Source organism: Trichosurus vulpecula, chromosome 3 (genome assembly GCF_011100635.1).
Source record: "Trichosurus vulpecula isolate mTriVul1 chromosome 3, mTriVul1.pri, whole genome shotgun sequence".
Taxonomy (NCBI): domain Eukaryota; kingdom Metazoa; phylum Chordata; class Mammalia; order Diprotodontia; family Phalangeridae; genus Trichosurus; species Trichosurus vulpecula.
In genome coordinates, this window is record NC_050575.1 from 207,452,347 (window position 1) to 207,478,442 (window position 26,096).

General features: G+C 43.8%; 1 protein-coding gene across 1 annotated transcript in view; it reads left to right on the forward strand.

The window, feature by feature from the left end:
* The window catches only part of TRIM35 (tripartite motif containing 35), a 47,149-nt gene that overhangs the window by 18,461 nt on the left and 2,592 nt on the right, over window positions 1–26,096 (forward strand). The window contains exons 3-5 of the mRNA XM_036748397.1: window positions 10,238–10,468; window positions 14,531–14,553; window positions 18,089–18,207. Coding sequence (XP_036604292.1) covers window positions 10,238–10,468; window positions 14,531–14,553; window positions 18,089–18,207 — 373 coding nt within the window. The remainder of the gene's footprint in view (window positions 1–10,237; window positions 10,469–14,530; window positions 14,554–18,088; window positions 18,208–26,096) is intronic.

The following is a 26,096-nucleotide window of genomic DNA, read 5'->3' on the forward strand; positions in this document are numbered from 1 at the left end:
ACCAGCAACCCCATTTTGATATGTTGGTCATAATCTTCCAGGCCCAATAAGTACGCCTTGAAAGAGTAACCAGGAGGCTACAGAGAAACATGATTGCGTAAAGCAAAATCATGTTTCCCCCTTGATGGTAATAAGATTACCCACTGGACTGAAGTCTTTGTTCAGCTTCCTCCCGTAGATCAGCTCTGCTGCTGGCAGCTCCTGCCTCAGCTGTGTCTGTTTCTGAAACTGAAGCTGCAACTGAAACTGACGATGTAACGGTCGTAACTGCCTCTGTAACGGTCGTTGTAACTGCCTCTGGCTCCAACCGGAAAAGGAAAGAGAGGAAGAATCTTCAAGCTGTCCTCTCCCCTCTTATAGGGTTTCTGACATCATCAAGCTCCGCCCAAATGACCAGGGCCGATTGGTTCCTGAGTTGGCTCCTCCCCCTAGGGTAGACCAGGTTCTGGAGCTAACACCTCCCCTCAGCCAGCCCCATGACTCCCCACACAGGAAGCCGTCTGCCTCCCGGCATGCTCCCCGGGCCTCCTGCCCCGGAAGAGCAAGCCACAGTGTCCAGAGGCTCAATGAGGCAAGCTGAGCCATTCAAAGAAAACAAAAGCCATTATGGCTACATTCCACCCCTTGTTATAGGATACATAATCTAATCAGCCATGTATCCTAGAACATACATTGTGATTCAATTACAAAGGAAACTAAAACATATCATTCATTATAAAGCAAAACATATCATTTGGTGACATTCCTAAACATTGGTTTAACGATTCAAATGCGATCCACCCCTAGGTCCCAGCAAGATAATCTCTTCAATCAATCATCCCCAAAATAATTATTAATAATTCAAATGTCCACCCCTAAATCCTTGTATCCATTACATAGGATCAATAATATCATAACAATAAAACAACACAGCAAGGATAACACAAAATAAGTAAACAGAACACTATCATCATTTCCACCCCCTTGAACGATTGGGGCTCAAAATCTTGGGGTGAGGGGTGAAGGTCTCATTTTCCATAGCTTCTTCATGCTGAAATTGGATGTAGAGATGGCCCTGCCCCCAAAAAGTCCCATTCCAGAGGTCATTTCTTTAAGGAGCTGGCAGGAATTCCAAGAATGCTACATGCTTAGGCAGTCACCGGAAAGTGCAGGGTGCTTAAGCCTGAAGGAAACAAAACTAGCAACAAGGTTAGCCAAAACAAAGGACAAAAAGAATAGTCTGTGAATCTATTATTATAACCTATTCACGGTAAAATATATGGTTCAGGGGTACGATTTGGTAATTATTTTCCCCTGAATAAACAACTGTTACAGTGTTGTCCTTCCCATGGGCTATAACTTCTGCAGCCTTTGGAATATCATCTGGCTTCCGTTTTACCCATACCTTAGCTCCTGACTTTATTCTATCAATGGAGCAAGACCCTTTTGCCCCTCTAGTAGTTATTTTGGGAGGAGGGTCAGTTTTCACAAAGGGTATTTTTTCACAGGGGATAATAATGACTTGAACCATCCTATCATTTCTACAAAATTGTACAGGTTTTTTACCCATATTCTGGAGTGTCACAACAATTTCTTTTTGATAATTAGAATCTATCACTCCAGCCAATACATGTATTCCTTGAGCCGCTAATCCTGGTTTAGGTAATATCCATCCAAGATGATTCTTGGGGATTCTCATACATACTCCAGTAGGGGTTTTTCTTATCTCTTTCCTATTTAACCTAAAATTCTCTATACAATGTAAATCATATCCTGCTGAACCAGATGTTCCTGGACTTGGTAGTGGGACATCTTCCCTCACAGTCCAAAATTCAATGTTTTGAATCTCACATGTTTGCTGTTCTCTGATCTGCAGATTTGGGGTCATCATTCTGGCTAGAGGTGTACTCCCCCCTAAGGGTCTATTATTCAAATTACGTAAGGCAATAGACAAATTATCCTTCCAATGTCGATATGAATTATTTGAGCTTAATTTTCTCAGCTGTTCTTTCAACAATCCATTCATTCTTTCAATTAGCCCAGATGCTTGTGGGTAATATGGAATATGATATATCCATTCTATATTATTCAACACACAATATCTTTTCACTTCTTTGCCCTTGAAATGTGACCCATTGTCACTTTGAATCTGCATTGGGGTTCCATAATATAAACTTACAATATCTAAAGTTTTACAGGTGTTTTTCTGAGTTGCGTCTTTATAAGGACAAGCCACTAGTACACCTGAATAGGTGTCAACACACGTACATACATATTTACATCCTTTATCCTGGGGTAGTGGGCCAATATAATCTATCTGCCAAATTTGGGCTGGAACTTTTCCCCTTGCTATTTCTCCAGTAACTATCCTAGGAAGAGTTCGTTCTTTTTCTAATTGGCATATACAACACTCCTCTGTTATTTGTTTTAACAACGCATGAGAAATACTGATACCTCGATCCTGTGCCCATCGATGGGTGGCCTGGACCCCTAAATGGCCAGCAGTCTGGTGGACCCATCTTGCTAAGGCTGGGTCATCAGTTGGAGTCGGAGTAGGGACAATACATTCAGTAGCAATCTTTGCTAGTCGATCCACATGTGCATTGTACTCACGTTCTGGTGTGGTCAGGGTTGCATGAGCATCAACATGAAAAACTGACAGATCTGTAAACAAAGACATGTCCCATATATTTTCCCATAACTCTTTACCCCAAACTTGTTTGCCATGAATCTCCCAATTCTGATTCTTCCATATAGGCATCCACGTAGCTAATCCATTAGCTACCGCCCACGAGTCAGTAAATATATGACACTGTCCTCCTTTCTCTGCTCTGATGGCCTGATGCACTGCCATCAGTTCAGCATATTGGCTACTTCCACCTATCCCAGAACTTTCCAGAGTTCTCCTTGTACAGGGGTTATAGGCTACTGCTTTCCAATGTCTCTTCTGTCCTAAATATTTTGCTGTCCCATCAGTAAACCAAGCATGTTTCTTCTGTTCTTCATTTAGTCCGTCATATCCATTATTCCATTTCACTAAGGATGGTACCATCTGTTGCTTAGATTCAAGGGGCTTTTCATTGCTCTCAGTATCAATGTTCGCCACAGATTCATGTAGAGCAGAAACTCCATTTTTGCCTGCTCTGGACCTATTCTGAATATACCACTTCCATTTGATTATGCTTGCCTCTTGTGCATGTCCAATTCTGTGAGAAGCTGGGGTACTCATTACCCAAGTCATAATTGGAATTCCAGGCCTTAATACCACTTCATGACCCAGAGTTAGTTGCTCAGTTTCTACTAAAGCCCAATATGCAGCTAACAGCTGCTTCTCAAAAGGTGTATATTGCACTCCAGATGAGGGTAGTTTCCTTGACCAAAAGCCTAAAGGTACACTTCGGCTTTGTTGTTTTTGCCACAGACTCCAATTTGCATAGTCATCTTGTACAGTCACTTGTAACTCCACTGGCCCATTTTGCATAGGCCATAAGTCTAGAGCTAATTGAATAGCAGCCTTTGCTTCCTCAAAAGCTCTACTTTGTTCAAGTCCCCAGTCAAATTCATATTTCTTTCTGGTGACTTTATACAAGGGTTTTAAAATCTGTCCCAAATGTGGGATGTGGTGTCTCCAATAACCAAACAGCCCTATGAACTTTTGGGCCTCTTTCTTATTGGTAGGGGTGGGAAAATCCTGGATTTTTTGTCGAGCTTGTGGGAGAATTTCTCGCAGTCCTCTATTCCACTGTATCCCCAAGAATTTTACAGTTTGAGCTGGCCCTTGAACCTTTGCGGGGTTGATTTCCCATCCTTTGCTTTTCATATGGTCAATTAATAATACTAAACTCTCCTCCACCTCCTTTATATTCTTTCCTTGTATCATGATGTCATCTATGTAATGTGTAAGCTGTACACCAGGTAACTTTAATTCATCCAAATGTTCAGCTACAATCCTGTGGCAAATAGTTGGGCTATGAATATATCCTTGCGGCAGGCGTGTAAATGTATACTGTCGGCCTTGCCAAGTAAAAGCAAACTGATTCCATTGCTTGGGGTCTATTGGGATTGTAAAGAAGGCATTGGCCAAATCAATAACTGCATACCAAGTCCCTTCACGTTTTTGTATTCTCTCTATTAAAGTAACTGTGTCTGGGACAGCAGCATACAAGGGAGGAGTCACTTTGTTCAGCTGTCTATAATCTACTGTCATCCTCCATGTTCCATCTGACTTTCGGACTGGCCAGACAGGGTTGTTCCATTGAGTAGTTGTAGGGACTAACACTCCTGCCTCAACACATTCTCTTATAGTATTGGCAATTTCATCTTGCCCACCTGGCACACGATATTGCCTCAAAGTAATTACTTCAGAAGGTTCGGGCAAAGTGATTGGATCCATCTTGATTTTCCCCACTAAGACTGCATTAATGCCTATTTTCCTCACAGCAAATTGGTATTTCCCTTCAGGTAAATTTAAGGTCATACCCTTCAAAATGTCTATTCCAATGATGTATTCAGGAATAGGCACAATAACCACACTATATTCTTTCTTGGGCAACTGTCCAATTTTCATCATCAATTTAACTTGTCTGGCTGATATTTCAGTCCCTCCTAGTCCTGTGATGGTAATAGGAGTTCCATGGCTGAACTTGTCTGGATTTCCATAAATAAGGGTGGCCTCGGCCCCAGTATCTATTAATGCCTCAGTTACCGTACTTGACCCATTTTTCCAATATATGGTCAAGTTAATGTGAGGTCTACAATCCAGCCTGTGTATTTCCTTAATTTGGACTGGGGCTCGGCCTATTCCCTAGTATTCCCTTTCATATGATTCACTTGGGTTTGAAGGTTCAACATCTGTAGCATTTGCAGGAGCAGTTCTGATTTCCCTATCTCTCGTGTTATCAAGTCCTCTATACATTCTGTATAATTCATTGGTTGGAATTCCATCTATCATTTCAAAACCTACCCCTGCTCTCAATAAAGTAGTAAACATTTCTTTCCTTGTTACTCTCCTTTGGCGCCAAGTTTGCTGGTTATTCACTCTTCTCTCTCGAGGAGATCTATCCCTTCCCCAGTCACCTAAGTCATATAACTGTAAAATCTTATTTATCACTGTTGTAAGACGGCTCCCTACTTCTCCAAGCAATAAATTCAAAATTAGTTGTTTATAAGCAGGGGGAGCTGTCCTAATTATTAAATTCCTATGAGACAGTCCCATTGGATCATTGTAATATTTGTCTGCAGTTCCTATCATAATGGCAGTCTTCATTACCTCCTCCTTTAGTCTCATGATACAATCTCTAAGTGAATACCAGGGTCTGTGCTCAGTGGGCCACATAGAATCAGTATCATATCTCTTATTGCATCCCACAGCGGCTAATGCCAACAGAGTAGTCCTGCTATCACCATCTCCTTGCTGATGATGTTCCCTAAAAGCTTGTTGAACTAGAGGATCATGGCTGATACCTATGAATCTCATGCAGTCTGTCCCATCTACTGATATTCCACCGGCCCCTTGATCACTGAGTCTTACCATCCAAGATATCAATGGTTCTCCTATTCTTTGGCTGAATCTACTCAAAATATCTGTGACCTCTTGCGGTGAGAAATCTTCCTGAATTTCCCTTGTAACTGAATCTTCACCTCGGGTTTCTGTCTTCCTCCTTTGTATGGGTCGAGCCCTTGTCTGATCATTTAACCATCTCCTATTCTCTGTGTGAGGCACATCCTGAACCCCAGTAGTGTTTTGTGCCTCAGCCGGCTCTTTCTGGGCTGGGTTGAAATGCACTCTGGGCTTTTTTGGTCTCCTGTTGCTCTTAGCCACATTAATAGAAAAGTTCTCATTTGAGTCAGTTTGGTCTCCTGCTATCTGAGATTCCTCTTCTTCCTGTGGGGTAGGAGTGCCCCTATGTCTTTCACTTAATCTCAATCTTTCGTATACTAGCCGGTAGGCTGATAACACTATCCAGCTTTGCCTAGATAGTGATGCCCCTGACTGAATCCCAACTTCTCGTAAACACTTTTCCAAATCCCTAGGATCTCCTCTCCGTAGCCTTGGTTCCCAGTTTTCACAGGGTCCAGCTTTTTTAGCCAATTCTTTTGCTAGGGAGGAATAAAATGGATCCTCCCATCCTGGGATATTTATCTCTTCCTCTGAAATTGTTCTGCTTCTAAATAGAGATCTTATACCTAGCGATCCTGTTCGTGACGCCAAATGTATCAGGAGGGCCGAGTTTATAATCTCAAAGAAGATCATAAACATGTCTGAAAGGTTCGGAATCGCCGGATAGAAGAAACTCTCATAGTAGAAGGCAGAAGAATCAAAACATTTATTTAGGCTCAACAGTAACCAACCCATGAACCAGCAACCCCATTTTGATATGTTGGTCATAATCTTCCAGGCCCAATAAGTACGCCTTGAAAGAGTAACCAGGAGGCTACAGAGAAACATGATTGCGTAAAGCAAAATCATGTTTCCCCCTTGATGGTAATAAGATTACCCACTGGACTGAAGTCTTTGTTCAGCTTCCTCCCGTAGATCAGCTCTGCTGCTGGCAGCTCCTGCCTCAGCTGTGTCTGTTTCTGAAACTGAAGCTGCAACTGAAACTGACGATGTAACGGTCGTAACTGCCTCTGTAACGGTCGTTGTAACTGCCTCTGGCTCCAACCGGAAAAGGAAAGAGAGGAAGAATCTTCAAGCTGTCCTCTCCCCTCTTATAGGGTTTCTGACATCATCAAGCTCCGCCCAAATGACCAGGGCCGATTGGTTCCTGAGTTGGCTCCTCCCCCTAGGGTAGACCAGGTTCTGGAGCTAACACCTCCCCTCAGCCAGCCCCATGACTCCCCACACAGGAAGCCGTCTGCCTCCCGGCATGCTCCCCGGGCCTCCTGCCCCGGAAGAGCAAGCCACAGTGTCCAGAGGCTCAATGAGGCAAGCTGAGCCATTCAAAGAAAACAAAAGCCATTATGGCTACACCTGTCTACCTGTTTCTGTCCTGTAGCAAGAGCCAGTTGTGAGGAGGGGGTGGGGTTTCAGTGCTACTAGACCTGTAGTACTCCAGGAACTCCTTGTTAGTGACCTAGTCCACCCGTTCAGTGATAAATAGAGCATATGGATGATGTTAATGAAACTGCCAAAGACCTCAGATGGGATGTCTCAGAAAAGGTACAACTGTTGCTTTAGTGAGGAGAGCTCCATCCCTTGAGGATCACTTCTCATAGGACAAGCTTGATTGAACTTCTTGTTAAGAACCTCATGCTGAATTCTTGTCTTTACTGGCAGGTTTCAGCTTCATGGGACTCATGGAACTGGTTGTGTGTATATGCCCTAAATACTTCACAAGTGTTATCTTTAGGCTTAGAGTAGATGGTATGTAGAGCCCAGTCTGCAATTGAGTATGGTGATTGGGGAAGGTGGGGCTGGGGAGATATTGCAGGAATCATCCAGATTTCTGATTTCATCAGTGTGGAGAACCCCCAGTGCAGAAATTCCCTCTACCTATACAAATGGGCAACTAATTTTTATCCCTTTCTTAAAGCAGCTTTTTTCATGTGTGTCATGAACCCTTACCCCCACCCCAGCTGTCTGGTGAAGCCTATGGACCCCTTCTCCGAAAACTATTTTAAAACAAACAAGATAAAACACATAGGATTACAAGTGAAAATAAAAGTCAGTGAAGATAAAGATGTAATTTTTTATCCCATCCAAGTTCATAGGCTCCCTGAAATCTGTGGACCCCAGGTTAAGAACTGTGGTCCTGAAGAGCTGCCTGAGGCTGTGAGAGATTAAGTAACTTTGTCCATAGTTACATAGCTAGAATGCGTCAAAACTTGAACCAAGATCTTCCTGATCTTCTATCAACTGTGCAACATTGTCTTTCAGATAATGGCTCTGGGTAGCCAATATGTTGCTGGTGTTATGGCTCAAACTTACTTTGTATTTATTTGGCATATACTTTTTATTTTGTTGTTTAATGGTGGCTATGTAAGGGGCAGCTGGGTCGTATACTGGATAGACCACTGGGCTTGAAATCAGGAAGATTCATCTTCCTGAGTTCAAATCTGGCCTCAGATACTTGCTAGTTGTGTGACCCTGGGAAGTCACTTAACCCTGTTTTCCTCAGTTTCCTCATCTGTAAAATGAGCTATAGAAGGTTATTGCAAAGATACTTTGTATTTACTTATATGTGTATGTGTTGTTACATGTAAGGTTACATAGTAAATTGTTACATGTAAAGTTCTGGAGGGCAGGGATTTCACTTTTTGTATTCATATCCTCCAGTCTCTAGCACGGTGCCTGGCACACAGTAAGCACTTAATTAATACTTGTTGATTGATTAACAATAATAGCTGGCATTTAAATGCATAACACTTTAAGAGTTGCAAAAGTTTTCCATGCATTATCTCATTTCACCTTCATTATCTCCATTTTGCATTTGAGGGAACTAAGGGTGAGAAATCTTAGTTGCTGTGCGTAGGGTTACATAGCTGGTAAGTGTCTGGGGCAGATCTTCTTGCCTCGAAGACCAGTGCCCTCTCTACTTTGCCATGCTGCTTACCTTGGATAGCCATTCTAAAAATGCCCAGCTACAACTCATGCAATTCCAACAGCAATGAACAGTGAGGGGCCGTAACAGCCAAAGCTGATGAGGTCAGGGGCAGCCTGCAGACATTTGGGCCTTTCATCAGCTGTCAAAGCCATATCCCTGCTTCCTCCCTGAAAATGTCAGTTCCGTTGGGTCCAGAGGCTTAACTGTAATGCGGCCTGACCCTGTCAGCAGTGGTGCCTCCCTGAAAGACTGCAACAAAGGCCAGGTCCCCACATCCTGGAGTACTTTGTCAGGCCTCATCCTCAGTGGTGACAGTGATTCTGATAGTCAGTGCCATCTCCCTGATTTCCCCATCTCTGTGATGAGGGTAGACCTTGTCACAGTCCAGCCATGGGACCGTAAAGTCTTTTCTCTGTTCTGTAGCAACTGGGCAGTATGTGCTGCCTGACATTTCTGGAAAATCCCCACCCCCCTCCCTCTCAGTGGGAAGGCAAGAATAATAACTGACATATGGAAAGCATACAGTGCCTGGCATATAGCAGGTGCTTAATAAATGCTTGAAACACTTTAAATATTTGATCTTATATGAGCCTCAAGACAAAAAGAAGTACAGGGAAAAGAGGGCTGGATTTGGGACTTGGATTCAAATCTTAATTCTGCCATTTGTTACCTGTGTCACCTTGGGCAGCTAGATGTCTCAGCGTATAGAGTACTGGGCCTGGAGTGAGGAAAATTCCTTTTCCTGAGTTCAAATCTAGCCTCAGATACTTACTAGCTGTGTGACCCTGGGCAAGTCACTTAGCCCTGTTTGCCTCAGTTTCCTCATCTGTAAAATGAGCTGGAGAAGGAAATAGCCAACCACTCCAGTATCTCTGCCAAGAAAACCCCAAGTGGGGTCACAGAGAGCCAGACATGACTGAAAACACCTTAACAGTGTCCTTGGGCAAGCCATTGGATCTCCATAGGGGCTTCAGTTTCTTCATCTGTAAAATGAAGGGGCTGGACTAGGTGATCTCTAAGGTCCCTTACAGTTCTATAATTATGATCCTGTTAACCCTATAAGTAGGTACTTGAGGTGAAATTATCCATTTTACAGAAGAGGAAACTGAGGCCCCAGAGGTTACTTGCCCAGCACCATTTTGGGTGCTGACCAACAGGTGCTCCTGTTCCCCACAGTTTAAGAAGAGCTGAGTAGTGGGTAGAGCACTGGATCTGAAGTCAGGAAGATCTGAGATAAAAGTCAGTCTCAGACCCTTAGTAGCCATGTGAATGTGCCCTGACTCAGCCTCTACTTCCTCATCTGTAAAATGCAGAGAATAGTGCCTTCCTGACAGGGTTGTTGTAAGGATCAAATGAGATAATATATCTAAAACTTGGCAAACCATAAAGTACTAAATGGTAACTATTAATTAACTTAATTATTTAATTAACTATTAATAAATGTTAACTATTGTTCTTATTACTGTACTTTTGAAAAATTAATCCATTTATTTACCAAATCATCCTTCTCAGCCTCTAAACACAAAAATTCACCCGAAGATTCAAGGTCAGCATTCCTCAGCCTTGACAAATCTCCTCTCTGTTCCTACTCTTTTCTGTCTCCAGCCTAACTTGGACCCCTTTCTCCATGTCTCCTAATTCCTCACTCTGTACCTTCTCCCAGGCCTTTCTAACCCCTCTGCTCAGCTCATATTCTCTCCCATCTGCTGTAGGTGGAAGCTGCCTGGCTTCAGGGCAGGATCCGGCAGGAGTTTGAGAAACTCCGGGAGTTCTTGAGAGTAGAAGAGCGGGCAGCCCTGGACGCAGTGACTGAGGAGGCTGGGCAGAAACTGAGGCAGGTAGAAGAAAAAATGAAACAGTTGGCAGAAGAGACAGAGGCCTTGGCTCACGAGATCGGGCGGCTACAGATGGAGATGAAAGAAGATGATATCTCTTTTCTCATGGTAAGAGGCTCAGCCCTGAGGCCTGGGGATAGAAAGAATTCTATGGAATGAACACATAAAGTCTTTTTGTATGAAGAGTATCTAGGGGACCAGCAGAACTGGCTGCTCCCAATTCTTCGTGCCCCACTTTTGGTGCTGACCAGCAGATATTCTTGATAAAAAGGGTTCCTTGCTCCAGAATTTTAGGATGGCTAGAAGTTATTAATTAGAAAAGTGCTCCCTGTGAATCTCTACATTTTCCAAGAGCTTCGCAGCAAACCCAGCACCCTTATAGCAACCTGCTTGCTCCTCTCTCCTCTCCTCATAGAGAAACTGGGGGCTACTTTGGGTGATGCTGATGCCAGAGAATGGAGAGAATTGACTGGAAGCATAAAAGGTTCTGTGAGGTTAGGAACCTTCCATACTCTATATCATATCTAGGTCCTACAGTCTCACCAGAAGTTTGGCTCACCTGGGTGGAGTCCACAAAACAACAGCAGAAATTAGTAGGAATTATATTTTTAAAAGGGCTATGGGAATTGAGCTTACCTGGCAAAAAGAATAGACAGAGCATGACAGTGAATAGATAGCTGGTGGCCTTGGAGTCAGAGATAGCTGGTTTCAGGGCCTTCCTATGATACACACTAGCTGTATGAACATGGGCAGATTGTTTAACCCCCCCCCTCCCAGTTGTTGATTTTCTTGGTAAAGGGAGTTTTCCCAATAAACATTCCCCACAATGATGATGTCATAGGTCCAGATGCCAAAAATTCAATAGATAGACCAGCTGGTTTTTCACTCAGTTAGAAACCTGGTAAAAAAAGAGAAGGGGATTTTAATTGAAGCAAAAGACATTTATTTAAGGAAGATATAAAAACTCACTGAACGTGAGGCAAAACCAGGTTGTTAAGAAGATATGATTTAGAGCAGAGGTGTTAAGCATATGGCCATTAAAATGTAATTGGGAAATATTTAACAAAATAAGTAAAAATACAATACAACATAGATAATGTTAAATTGTGGTTTTCTAAGTCAATATGCAGCTGATTTAGGATCTACTTCTTTGAAGAGATTTTAAAGACTGGAATAAATACTAATCTGCCTGGGATGATTTAAGTGTAGACTAGAGCAGAGGCAAAAAATAATTACAACTCATATTTCTATAGTGCTTTCAGATTTACAAAACACTTTCCTGTATAACAAAGCTGTGGAGGTACAAATATTATTACCTCCATTCTATAAGTAGGGAAACAGAGGCCTGAGAAAAGTCAAGTGCCTCACTAAATAGATAGGCATTTCTTTGAATCTATGTGAACTGAAAATTAAGAGTATTGGTGACTTCCACACCTGACTCAATATACCAGAGCCTTTTGCCCAGCTGGATCACTGGCTGCTCAGTAAACCAATTCTGGCTGACTCCTGACCTGTAACTCCCATCTTTTTCCTTAACTTCATTCCCTTTTCCTTGACCCTTCTTTTGTCCTTTCCTCTTCCTTCTGATCTTCCCCTCTCTTCCACCAAAACTAATCCAACTCCCTCCCTCCTCCTATCCTCTGAATCCCTACCTAACTCACCTGCCTTGCCTTGCCCTGAGCTGCAAAGGGTTTGGTTTAGGAAGATAGGAGTCCCAGAAGATGAGGAGGACTGAGGAAGAAGTCTGTCCCAGGGAGGGAAGTGGGGGCTTTAACACTTTCTGCTCATGGTTGTAAGTTCTTCAAATTTTTTATACTTTTGTGGTTTATATGTAATTTTTTTTTTAAATCGCTAGAAGTTCATGTCTATCTGTGTCAAACATTTTATACACCATAACAAAGTCAATGTCCTGAGCTTGTTGCTTTGGGTTTGAGTTTTTACTGATTACATGACTTTATGTGTATGCCTTAATTTTTAGGCAAAGAAGTAATTTCATTCCTAGCTATTTAATAGGGACATGTGAGAGAGTTCAAAAACTTGTCTAAAAATGTTAGTGATCAGCTCAATTAACACTTTAAAATTAATATAGTGAATTTGAATATGGATTGGAATTAGAATATAGCCCCCATAAGTATGGAATTTTACTAGCTAAGCATGTCACCCAGAGGTGGGGAGCCTGGGAGGCAGGCACCAAAGGGAGACATTCCCATTTTGGCTGATAGATGCACAAAGGCAACATCTCTTTGAAGGTCTGGAGCAGGGGTGGGGGACCCATGGCCTTGAGGCCACACGTGGCCCTCTAAGTCCTCAAGTGGATTTAGTTAAGGGCTGTACTTGGGGACCTAGAGGGCCACATGTGGCCTCGAGGCTGCGGGTTCCCCACCCCTGGACTCTAGAGCGACAGTATTGGAAAAGGCCATAAGGTGCAGAGATGCTACTCCACAAAAGCACTTTCTCTTGTATCTTTGCTGGGTACATTTTTTTCCTTTTGTCTTACACCTTCCCTCTTAATTTCTTCCATCTTTTCTCCTCCCTGGGTTATATCCAGGAATGGAGATGTTTGTCATATTTACTGAATCGGGTTGGTATTCTCCACACTTCATTTTAAGAGCTGATGAGTGGAACAGTTTGTAATCCATCAAAAAAGGTCCCTGTGTATATTATTGCATCTCCTGTCTTAGTACTTTTGTTTAGCCCATCCCTCAGGCCTGGAATTCACTCACTCCCTTCTCACTTCAGCCTCTTAGAATCCCTAGCCTCCTTCAAGGAAAAAAGGAAGAAAATAAGCATTTATTAAGCACCTACTATATGCTAAGTGCTTTACTAATATTATCTCACTTTTTCCTCATAAAAATTCTGGGAGTTAGGTACCATTATTATTCCCATTTTATCGTTGAGGAAATTGAGGGAGACCAAGGTTAAGTGATTTGCCCAAGGTCACACAATAAGTGTCTGAGACTGGATTTGAAGTCAGGTCTTCCTGACTCCAGGTCCAGCATTCTATCCACTATACCACCTAGCTGCTTCAAGACCCCACTCAAATACCACCTCCTGTGTGAGGCCTTTTCTGATCCTCTTAGTGGCTACTTTCTATTCTACCCTCCTCCCCAAATTACTTTATATTTTGTTTTTGTTGTTGTTCAATCGTGTCTGACAATTCATGACCCCATTGGGGGTTTTCTTGGCAAAGATACAGGAGTGGTTTGCCATTTCCTTCTTCAGCTCATTTTACAGATGAGGAAACTGAGGCAAACAGGGTTAAGTGACTGGCCCAGGGTCACACAGCTAGGAAGTGTCTGCGGCTGTATTTGAACTCAGGAAGATTTACTTTATATTTTGTATTCACTAATCTATATTCTTTTTGTTTCCTTCCAATATAATATAAGCTCTTTGAGGGCAGAGATGATTTTGTTTTTGCTTTGGTAGCTACAGTGGCTAGTACATTGTAGGTGTTTAATAAATGCTTGTTGCATTTTTTATTTTTCCCTTTAAAAATAAACAAATTTCTGCGTGACCTTGGGCAAGTCACTTAACCGCAATTGCCCTGCCTTCCCCCCTCCAAAGACAAGACAAAAAAACAAATAAATAAACAGATTCATTCTGGGCTTTTTAATTAGGCTCCTTGATTTTTTTTTACTTTTAATTATTGACCTTTAATAGAAAGAAGGAAAAAAAAGGTTCTCTGCCTCTAATCTAAAATGTTGTCCTGTGAGTTTTGTCTTTATGCATGGCCTTCAAAATGTCTCTGCATGTATGGGTGGACAGGTCAGTTTAGGGCCCAGGGTTGAGGAACCAGCAGCCTTGAGGCCACATGTGGCCTTCTAGGTCCTTGGGTGTAGCCTTCTGACTGAGTCCAAGTTTTACAGAACAAATCCTTTTATTAAGGGGATTTGTTCTGTGAAGTTTGGATTCAGTCAAAGGGCTGAACTTGAGGACCTAGACAGCCGCATATGACCTTGAGGCCCCAGGTTCCCCAACCCTCATTTAGATTGAAAGCCAAAAAGTTGACAACAAATAGTAGAGCTGTGACACCCTCACTTTCCCAGGCTTGGAAACTGAGTGAAATTTTTCTGGGGCCTCAGTCAGGTTCATATCATGTATCAGATAAATGTTGGCTTTTATTGAATCTAAATGTTTATCTCTTTACTGTATGTTCTTTTTTTCTTTCAGAAACACAAGAGCCGTAAACGTAGGTAAGTTCCTAGAAGTAACTGGGGAACAAACGAATCATACAGCTTCCTTCCCTCCTTCCTTCCTCTCTTCTCTTCTTCCCTTCCTCTCTTCTTCCCTTCCTTCCTTCCTTACTCCCTTCCTTTCTCCCTTTCACCCTTCCTTCCTCTTCTTCTTTCTTTCCTTCTCTTTCCTTTCTTCCTTCCTTCCTTCCTTCTTTCCTTCCTTCCTTCCTTCCTTCCTTCCTTCCTTCCTATTGCCTTCTTTCCTCCCCCCCCCCCTTTCTTCCTAGCATGAAGCCACAGGATATTAAAAAGAATCACAGCACAGTATATTTAGCTGTCCCCATTTGTGGCCCCAGTCACACCTAGACATATGAAAGAGTTCTAGTGAAGCAGTAACCAAGGCCCATTGAAGGCACATTCCAGAACCACCTTTGGAGTCCACAGAAAGGCATTTAAAATGACCCCAGTACAACAGTGAATGTTTGAGGAGGACAAGAAGTCTGTACAATAGAGATCTATCCACAGGATTTGAAGCCTCCTCTCCTGTCTTACCCTTGTTCCCACCCCCTTGGCCCCCATCCCGTAGGTTTTAGTCCTTGAACCCTAAGTCTAATCCATATCCAGTTCCATTTGCTTTCATTCTGTGACTGATAGTCCCTCCTCTCCCCCACCACACTGCCCTCCCGGTCCCTGCCCTACTGACCCCCCAAGTGTGACTGACTTTAAGATGGAATGATTTTAAATGAGGTAGGTGGACCCTTGCTTTGCTCAGTGTAAAAAAGTGATTAGCCATGTTGTTCTGAGAATGATCCTCCCCTATAGGCACAGCCCACCATGAGAGTTTCAAAGCCCATGTAATTTCCAGAATGGTCAGCACATCTGAAGAGCTCAGCTCTGTTAGGAAAGGCCTATTTTTCTTATACAAGTACCCAAGAGGGCAGTTGACCCAAGAACTTTGGAGACCATGAGCTTCTGAAGCCCCTGGACTTAGCTCTCTGGGGGTAGAGCCACAAGGACGGGGCCCTAAATAAGAAACCAGTGGGCTTAGCCATCTAAGAGGCGTAAATACTGCCTAGTTCTTTTAGTATTACTCATGGATGCTCATGAGGTACCTGAGCATCAGGGAGATAGTGTGGTTATTACTTCTGAGGACTCCCATGTCACTGAGGGAATGACACCAATGATCCAATGATGAATCCAATGATGCTCAACCATGGCGTGAGGACTGGCCTGAGTGCTCTCACCCATCTATGACTTAGCAGTACAGTATATTACAAAGGGTTATTTTCTCCCTGGGGCTTTTGAAGTCACTATTTGTAACAGGAGAAGAAGCAGTAGATAGATCAAAGCACCTAGCACACTGGCCCCACAGTAAGTCATCCCTGTGGAGTACTAGGGGAAGAATTAGGGCTGTCTCAGACTTGTCCATAAGGAAGGGTGAGAGGTAACATAGTACAGTATACAGAGTCCTGGATTTGGAGTCAGGAAAAGCTGGGTTTGAATCCTATTCAAGACACTTGCCGACTGTGTGACCCTGGGCAAGTCATTTAGCCTCTATGGGAGGAAGAAAGAGAAGAAGGAAGGAAGAAAAGAAGGAAGGAAGGAAGGATTTACTTATTAAGCACCTATGTGGCAGACAATGTACCAAACACTTTACAAACATCATGTCATTTGTGATCCTCACAACAACCCTGGAATGTAGGTGCTAATATGATCCCTATTTTACAGTTGAGGAAATTGAGGCTAACGGGGTTAAATAACTTGCCCAGGGTGATACAGCTAGCAAGTATCTGAGGTTGGATTTGAACTCAGGTCTTCCTGATTCCAGGCCCAGTGCTCTATTGACCGTGCCACCTAGCTGCCTTTCAATCTCCTCCTCTGTAAAATAAGTGAGTTGGATGTGATGACCTCTAAACCTATGATGCTTTGATCTCTGATCCGTAAAGTCCCTTCTCCCTCAGAGCCTGGGGGAGCATAGCACTGGATTAAATGGTATTGAGTTTAAATGCAGAGTTTCTCTTTAGTAGCAATAGATTTATTCTATTGACTTCAATAGACTCCAGAGAGCAGAAGCAGGACCACTGGATAAAAGTTATGGGGAGATAGATTTCAACTCAATATAAGGAGGAGTTTTCTAATAATTTTACCTGTTCGGCAGGCAATGACCTGGCTTTCAAGGTGTTTTAGGCTGGCCCTGACTTGGGCTAGTTACTTAGGTTAGATATTGTAACAAAATGAGACACTCATAGGTCATTCCACATTTAACAAAAGGAGATTTATTTAGTCAGATTAATGTCCAAATAGCAGAAGGATGTCCAAATAGGATGTGAGCATCTCAGATCACTTTAGCTGAGTGAAACTCTCTTGCCTGAGCTTCCTGTTGTGATCTTCCAGCAAAGCATTAGAGAGAGTGCTTAGAGCAGAGAAGGGGAACCTGCAGACTTCAGGCCACCTGCCCCACCCCTGGCCTAGAATTTCTTGTGGCTACTTTGGGAATTTTTGTGAAGTAAACTCAATATGTGGTAGCAATCTAGAAGCCAAAAAAACAATGCAGCCCTTAGGCAAAGGAAGTGATGATAATTCTCTTACTCTCTGCCCTTGTCAGATTGTATGTGGAGTATAAAATTTAATTCTAGGCACATTTTGGGCAAAACATTGACAAGTCGAACAAGTTGCTACCAGAGGAGGACAACCAACAAGTTAAGGGACCTCATGTCTATGTTGTATGGGGAATGGTTGAAGGAACTGGGAATTTTTCACCTGGAAAAAAGAAAGACCCAGGGGTGGGGAACCTTCAGCCTCAAAATTCTACTGGATTCAGTCAAAAGGATACACTTAAGGACCTAGAAGGCCACGTGTGGCCTGGAGGCCGCAGGTTCCCATCCCTGGAGTAGGCATATTCTGTCCCCTGGATCCAAGCAAAGTTAGAAGCAACAAGCAGAAGTGGCAAAGAGACAAAAGAGACACTTGATGGGCTTGATGTAAGGTGGGACTTCCCAACCATTGGAGCTATCCAAATCACAATAGAAACAGTCTGCCTCAGGACATTGAGTGGGTTTCCCCTCACTCTTGTTGTTGAGTTGTTTCAGTCACGTCTGACTCTTTGTGACCCCATTTGGGGCTTTCTTGGCAAAGATACTGGAGTGGTTGGCCATTTCCTTCTCCAGCTCATTTTACAAATAAGGAAACTGAGACAAGCAGGGTTAAGTGACTTACCTAGAGTAACACAGCTAAAAAGTATCTGAGGCCAGATTTGAACTCAGGAAGATGAGTCTTCCTGACTCCAGGTCTGCCACTCTATCCCCTGAGCCATCTAGCTGCCCCCTTCCCCTCACTAGAGATCTTAGAAAAAAAAATCTGGACTCAGGGAGGATTTTTGTTTAGGTTCAGAGTGGACTAGTTGGCCACTGAAGTCCCTTCCAGATCTCTGATTCTGATGCTCTGAAAGTGTCAGAGGAGCCCAAGTAGCAAGAGAGAGAGAAGGAACCCAATTCCTTTCCTTTCACCCACTGGTGCCCTTGTGGGCCCCCCCACCCCTTATTTCCTTGCCTAGGCTTTCCTGCACGACTGAGCCAGAGCCCATCCAACCAGGAATGCTTATTGATGTCAGCAAGTACCTGGACTCCCTGCAGTACCGTGTCTGGAAGAAGATGCTAAGCAGTATTGAAGCTGGTGAGTGGGAGGGCTCTCCAGGATGGAGGGAAGGGGGTGAGGGTGGGGAAGGCAGTGCATAGTGAAAAGTACACTGAAATAGGAGACCAGGCCTAAGATCCACCTCTGCTCCTGACTAGGGGCATTATATTGGGCAGGCTACTTCCCTAGCTTTGAGACTCAATTTCTTCAACTGTAAAATGAGATTAGAGTAGATGTCCGGAGGCATCTTCCAGCTCTAAACTAATGTGACTTTGCTTTTGGGTGAGCACCATGACATATAAGTGTGTCCCCTAGATAGAAGGGAGGACAGATTGGAGGAAGGGGTAATCAGAATGCATGCTGTCCTGGGGTTGGGAGAGGGGAGAGATGGAGAGAAAATTTGGAATTCAAAATCTGGTGGAAGTGAATGTTGAAAACTGAAAATAAATAAATTTAAAAAACAAAACAAGTATGTCCCCTAACCTCACTCTATTTTGCCAGGATGAGAAGCTCTTTAGTTCTGAGGCACATACTGGGATTTCCTGGAGAAAGAGATGGAGAATTTAGAAAGCCATCAGAACAAGTTATTATAAAAATCCAGAAAACAGGACCCATGAAGGCCAGGGAAACGAAATGGGTATTGTGCAGCAGAAAGCCAAGATGATTCTTGATCATTTGCTGCTGAATGTTGTTGGTGTGAGCTGAGCATATATGAAATCTGTGGGTTTGAACCTTACCAACAACTTTGCTCCATTGGCTTGTGTGAGTTGCAGTTTCCATCAGAGCTCCCACCTGGGGACGAGCAGAGAGCGCCCCCAGTCCACTCCAAGCTCTAACTCTGTTCCTCCCACCAGCTCTGACTCAGCCATTGCTGCTGTGACTGAGCCTTATCACATAGCTGCTGGTGGGCCCTGGCCTTTGAGAGAGGGTCCTCTGCCAGGCCTCTTCCTACCCAAAGTGTTGGGGCAGCTCCTGTGGTGACAACCAACTCAAAGGTGGTAAGGGGAAAAAGCGGACTGTGGGAAGTGGAAAATAGTAGAGAATCCTGGGATGGGGAAGGAGTAAGGGAGGGGAAAGTAGTTCTACCCATCTCTTCTCCCCCATACCAGATCCTGAAACAGGCCCGTAGCAGCAATCTTATCCTGACAAGATGTAAATGCCTTGCATTACATTCTTGTTAGGGTTCATCTTAGTGGATTTGGCCCAACGTTTTAGTCGGTTGAGATCTTGGTTGCTGATTCTACCACCCAGCCAGTTGACAGGACCTATTTTTTGTTTCCTCTTTTTATCTCAAGCATATAATGAGTGCTTTGTGGATTAAATTAATATTAATGATATTTATGTTATGAGTATTAGTAACAATATTAATAATTGCTTTTTGGGTTGAAAGCTAAAGGTGGCTAGGAAACTGCCTCTGGAAGCAGGACGATATCCCCTAGCTTCCTATTTACCATCCAGATGACCCCCACTTTTAAACCAACCTGTACCTCTTCCTGCACCTTACTCTTCCAGTTGACCCCATTCTGACAAAGCCTCATCCAAGCACTGAACAGTAGTAGACACCACCCTTTAAATCAAAACAAAAACCCCTTCTCTGACCCTTTTTCCTCCTATTGAGTCAAAATCTTGCCACCTACGTTCTAGCAGCTAGATTCCTATGTATCATCCCTTGTCTCTCACTAATCTTGTCTCTTCTTGTCTTCTGGCTGCTTCCCTTACTGCCTACAAATGCCCTCCTCAAAAGACCTTCATTTGATTCGTCCAGCTAGCTATCACCCTATGTCTCTCCCCGCTTTCATGGCCGAATTCCATGAGGAGGCCATTTAAAACAGGTGCCACCACTTCCTGTCAACCTCATGCTTTTCTTAACTCTACAGTTTGGCTCAGACCTCTGCATTCAACTGAAACTTCATCTCCAAATCGATCTCTTAATCTCCAAATCTAATGGCCTTTTCTCCATCCTCATCCTTCTTGACCTCCCTGGGGGCTTTGATACTGTCGATCACTTTCCTCTCCTTGATACTCTCTTCTCTGTAGGTTCTTGGACACTGCTCTCTCCTGGTTCTTCTCCTACCTGTCTGACCACTGTTCCTTAATCTCCTTTGCTGGATCTTCATCCAGATCATGTCCCCTAATTGTGAGTGTCCCCCGAGGCTCTGTCCTGGGCCTGGGCTCTCTTCTTTTCTCTTTTCCCTCTATATTGTTTCACTTGGTGATTTCATCAGTTCCCATGGATTCAATTATCTCTCTGCAGATTACTGTCAGATCTATTTATCCAGTCCTAACCACTCCGCTGCCCTCCAGACTCATATCTCCGTCTGCTGAATATCTTGAAGTACATGCTCCTTAGACTCAACATGTCCAGAACTGAGCTCATTATCTTCCTCTATCCCCTCCCCACCCCGTCTCTAATTAGACCTCCCTAGTCTAAACTTCCCTATTACTGTCAATGGTACTATTATCCTCCAAGTCACCCAGGCTCTCGATTTAGGGGTCATCCTTCAACCTTTACCCTGTCTCATCACCCCATAATCCAATCTGTTGCTTGTCATTGTTTAGTTGTTTTCAGTCCTGTCTAACTCTTTGTAACCTCATCTGGGGTTTTCTTGGCCGAGATACCAGAGTGGTTTGTCATTTCCTTTTCCAGCTCATTTTACAGATGAGGAAACTGAGGCAAACAGGGTTAAATGACTTGGCCAGGGTCACACAGTAAGTGAGGCTGGGTTTGAACTCAGGAAGATGAGTCTTCCTAATTCCAGGCCCAGCACTCTATCCACAGTGACATCTAGCTGCCCCAAATCTGTTGCTAAGCCCTTATAAATTCTACCTTTGCAGCATCTCTTGTATATGTCCCATTCTCTGCTCTAACACTCTCACCTCCCTGATGTGGACTACTTGTCATCTCACATCTGGACTACTGTAGTAAACTGCTGACCTCTCTGCTCCATTTCTCCCCACCCCAGTCCATTCTCCATGCAGCTGTGAAAGTGCTCTTCCTAAAGCATAGGTCCAGTTACGTCCTTTCCCTCCTTGATAAAACCACTTGCTCCTTATTGCTTCCAGGATAGAAATAAAAAATCCTTCATAAGCTGGCCCCTTCCTACCTTTCCATTCTTCTGACCCTTTATTTTTGTCCATCTATTCTGTGATCCAGTGACACCAACCTCCTTGCCATTCTTCCCACAGTCTCCCAACTGAATACATTTTCACTGACTTTCCCCAGTGGCTGGAATACTCTCCTGCCTCACTTCCACCACCTGACTCCCCTGACTTCCCCCAAGTCTCAGCAGAATCCCCACCTTCTGTAAGAAGCCTTTTCCAGCCCCCTGCAATGCTCAAGCCTTCTCTCTGAAGCCACCTCTCTCTGAAATCATCCATGTGTATTTTGTATGGACATAGTTGTTTGCATGTTGTCTCTTCCATTAGAATGTGAATTCCTTGAGGCAGGGACTTTTTTACTTTTGTATCCCCAGAACTTAGTGCAGTGCCTGGCACATAATGAGGCCTTAATAAGTGCTTGTTGTTGGCTTGCTAGGTGCAGGGGGCACCAAGACAAAGAATGCATCAACCCCTACTGTGGAGGAGCTTATGTTCTAATGAGGGAGATAAACAAGGATGCATATGCCCACATGATCCATCCTTCCCCCATTACTGAGAGAGTTGCCCACTAACCTTCCCCACAGTTCCCTCAACGACCTCCCTAACATCCTCTCCTAGAACACTGCTCCCTAAGGGTACCTGCCACTCTGTTTACTTACATCTCTCTTACTCCCTACACCATCACCTTCCCCACCCCCTTTTCTCTTCCCCATTATTCCAACCTTTGTCATCCCTAGTATCTCTAGTCTCTTGCTTCCTTGGCCTCAAACCCTCTCCTTTTCCTCTTGTTTACCACATTCTGCTTATCCCACATACCCAAGCTTAGATTCTTGCTAGTAGGAGGCTTAACAAGGGGATGCAGCTGGCAGACATGGCAGCCAAGACTTAAAGCCCACCCTAGCCTGGGAGCTGTTGTGAGTGAGCAAGGATGCCTGCCCATGCAAATGTCAGAGCATCCACCAGATGGCAGTAGCAGCAGCCTTTCAGGGAAAAAAAACTTTGGAGGTGCTCAGTTCAGATCCCTATAGTGCAGGGGTTCTCCACCATTTTGGGGCTAATAGACCCCTTAGATAATCTAGTAAAGCCTATGGACCTCTTCTTAGAATCATATTTTTAATGCGTAAAATAAAACTAGACAGGATTACAAAGGAAACCAATCATGTAGAAAATCAGTCATCAAAATATGTTTTAAAAAACAAGGTTACAGAACCTAGGTTAAGAAATTCTGCTCTAGTACATTAGTCTGAATGATCAAGGTCTTAGGGATCTTTGTGGAATCAGAGAATGTTAGACCTCAAAGGGACCCTTCCCTAGAGGCCATCTCATCCAATAGCTGAAGTGCAAAGTGGGTGGGCCTCCACAAAGTAGGGTCTAACAGGCCAGCAGGAAATCAACATTTATCAGGCAATTACTGTGTGCCAGGCACTGTGCTAAGTGCTGGGAATAAAAATACATGCAAAAGCAAAACAGTCCCTGCCCTCATGGACCTTATATTCTAATGGATGAAGGCAGCACATAAAAGGGAGAGGAAAAGCTTGGGACCACAGGGTGTTGTTAGGGTAGAGAAGGTACCTGCTTAGGGGAAATACTGGGCTATAAGGCATAGTCTCCTACAGTTTTTGCTGGCATTCAGAGCAATATCTATCTATTTATCTATTTATCTTTATTTCCTTCCTTTCCTTTCTCTCTCTCTCCCCCCCCGCCCCGCCTCCCTGCCTCTCCCTCTCTCCTTCCTTCTCTCCCTTCCTTCCTTCCTTTCTCTTTCTTCCTTTCTTTCTTTCTTCCTTTCCTTTCTTCCTTTCTTTCTTCCTTCCTTCCTTCCTTTCTTTCTTCCTTCCTTCCTTCCTTTCTTCCTTCCTTCCTTCCTTTCTTTCCCTCCCAGCTTCGCTTCTTCATGTCTAGACTTCGATACTATACCCTTGTGTATATATAAACACACACATACACATATACGTATCACTCTATATATACACACATACATATACACATATACCTCACTCTGAAGGCCAACCTTTGTGTGTGTGTGTGTGTGTGTGTGTGTGTGTGTGTGTGTGTGTGTGTGTGTGTATGATCTTGATATATAGTTGTCCTCCCAGAAGATGTGACCAGTAATAAAGGATGATCTCCAGCTTGTGCTATGGTCTTAGGCAATCCTTAGGACCAGGCTAGGGCTGCCCACTAGAGCCAGCCTGTCATGACAGCCAGGACAAAAGCATCTATGGGATGGATGGTCCTGCCAGACAGATACTTGAAGCAATAGTAACTGCTAAGACCCAGCCCTTGGCCCAGAAACCTCAACATGCCCTCTGTATTTGACATACCTCAAGGAGTGGGGTTCCCTTCAGTTAAATTCAGTCAACATGGATTCTACACCCACTATCTGCCAGGCACTGTGCAAGGTGCTGGGGATAGAAAGAGAGACATTAATCCTCCCTCTCTGCAAGACACTCACATTCTCCTGGGGGGAGGAATATAGCTGGGGAACTGTATCCCCAAAAAGTAAATTTTGAATACAAGCAAAGTAAATACAGAGAAAGTCATGGGATCCCTGAAGGCCTTGAAAGGAAGTGACACTGAAGCTGAGCCTTAGAGGGAGCTAAAGGATCCAAGAAGTCGATGTGAAGAAGGAGAGCATTCTAGGCATGGGGCACAGCCCGTGCAAATGTATGGCGGATGAAATGGAATATTGTGGGGAACAGCAAATGGACCAATTTGGCTAGAACTTGGAGTGTGTGAGAAGGAATGTGAAATCAGTCTAGAAAGCTACTTTAGAGCCAGGTTGTGCAGGACTTCAGTTTCTATAGTGATCAGAGCCCTACCTCAAGGGAAGGTATTTTCTGAAGGAAGGGAGAGATGAGGAACATGACAAAGGGTTTGTGGGTATTGTTCAGTCATTTCCAGCTCTTGCTGAGCCTGTGAACTTCTGTCCATGAGGTTTTCTTGGCAAAAATACCAGAGAGATTCGCCACTTCTTTCTCCAATGGCAAACAGAGGTTAAATGGCTTGCCCAAGGTCACACAGCTAGAAAGTGTCTAAGGCTGGATTTGAACTCAGGTCTTCCTGACTCCAGGCCCAGCATTCTATCTACTGAGTCACATAGCTGCCTCCTAAGAGAGGATTAGGTATTAGAATATTATTCCAACCCTCATTAAACCTAAGCTTCATGTCAAACCTATCATTCATGTCACTTGCACCTGATCTTAGGCCTCCTGTAAATTTTACCTGCCAGCATGCTCCCCTTGGTCTTAATGCAGGGGGTACTGAATATAATAATATGCCTTGATTGCTTTAGACTGAGAAGTAACCACCCCCATTAGCCAAATTGTGTATGCCTCTGGAGATAAGTGAGATATGGGATGTCATTAGGTAGCATCCTTGAACTCAGGGCTTACTTTTAGAACTTTGAGGCTGCTCTGGCAGGGCAGGTTTGAGATGGGGCAGATCCCAGGGATCACAGATTTAGTCATGGAAGGTACATTCTATTTCTAGGCCATCTAGTCTAACCTCATTTTACAGCTAAGGAAACTGAGTCCCATAGTAGTAAAATGGCTTTCCCAAGATGATATAAGCACTAGCAGATGCTAGCAAAGCCAAGATTTAAACCCAGATGCTCTGATTCCAAATCTAGTACTCTTTCATTGTACCGTGCTGCTGGAGCATCCCAAAGTCTTTTCTGGGAACTTCTGGCAAGCCTAGGCTGCATTAGAGTTCCAAAAGATCAGGGTCCCCTGTCCACAAGTTTTCAGAAGTTCTGAGAGAGTGGAAAGATTGATAAAATTAAGTGTATCCCTTATAAGGGGCAGCTAGGTGGCTCAGTGGATGGAGTGCTGGGCCTGGAGTCAAGAAGACCTGAGTTCAAATCCAGCCTTCAGAAACTTCCTAGCTGTATGACCCTGTGCTAGTCACTTAACCCTATTTGCCTCAGTTTCCTCATATGTAAAATGAGCTGGAAAAGGAAATAGCAAACTACTCTGGTATCTTTGCCAAGAAAACCCCAAATGGGGTCACTAAGATTTGGACACAACCGATTGACTAAACCAGGTGTGGAAAACCTGAGGCCTCAAGTCCACATGTGGCCCTCTAGGTCCTCAAGTACATCTGCAGTCCTCAAGTGAATCCAAAATTTCTCTGTGAAGGACCTGGGGGGCCACATGTAGCCTCAAGGCCACAGGTTCCCCACCCCTGGACTAAACACCAAATGTCTTCTAACCTTCATCCCTCAGGCCTGACATACTAGGACCTCCTGGCAATAGAATGAAATCCTCTTCTGAACCCCAGAACTGACCTCTTTGTTCAAAGACCTTGGCCCTCTTCCCATGAGATGCACACCCCCAGAAGCGGCCTTTGATGCCATCAGGAGCCCTGGGACCATCTTAGAATTCAGGATAGTGACCCCTCCAGAGCTTGGAGCTTGTACCAAACCACATGGGGCACTGAATGACCTGTTTCTCAGAAGTCAGTGCCATAACCTTGGAAGGCAACACCTTAGCCCTCCTTCATTGTTACAAGAACCCTGGGACAGGTCCATCTCCTCTGGAGCCAGGGTTCTTAACCTTCATTGTGTCAGGACGCCCTGGAAGTTTGGTAAAGCCTATGGATTCCTTTTCAGAGTAATGTCTTTAGATGCATAAAATAAAATATACAGGATTATACTAAAATTATTATTAAAATATTTTAAAAACCAGGTTCATAGACCAGGTTAAGAACTCCTACTCCAGAGCCTCTTGGGATAGGGACAGTACTAATTTTTACTAATTTTTGTAATAGCCAATTCTATAATCCAAAGGCAGCTGACCAGATATTTCCCATTTCTGAGAAATCTGAGAGGG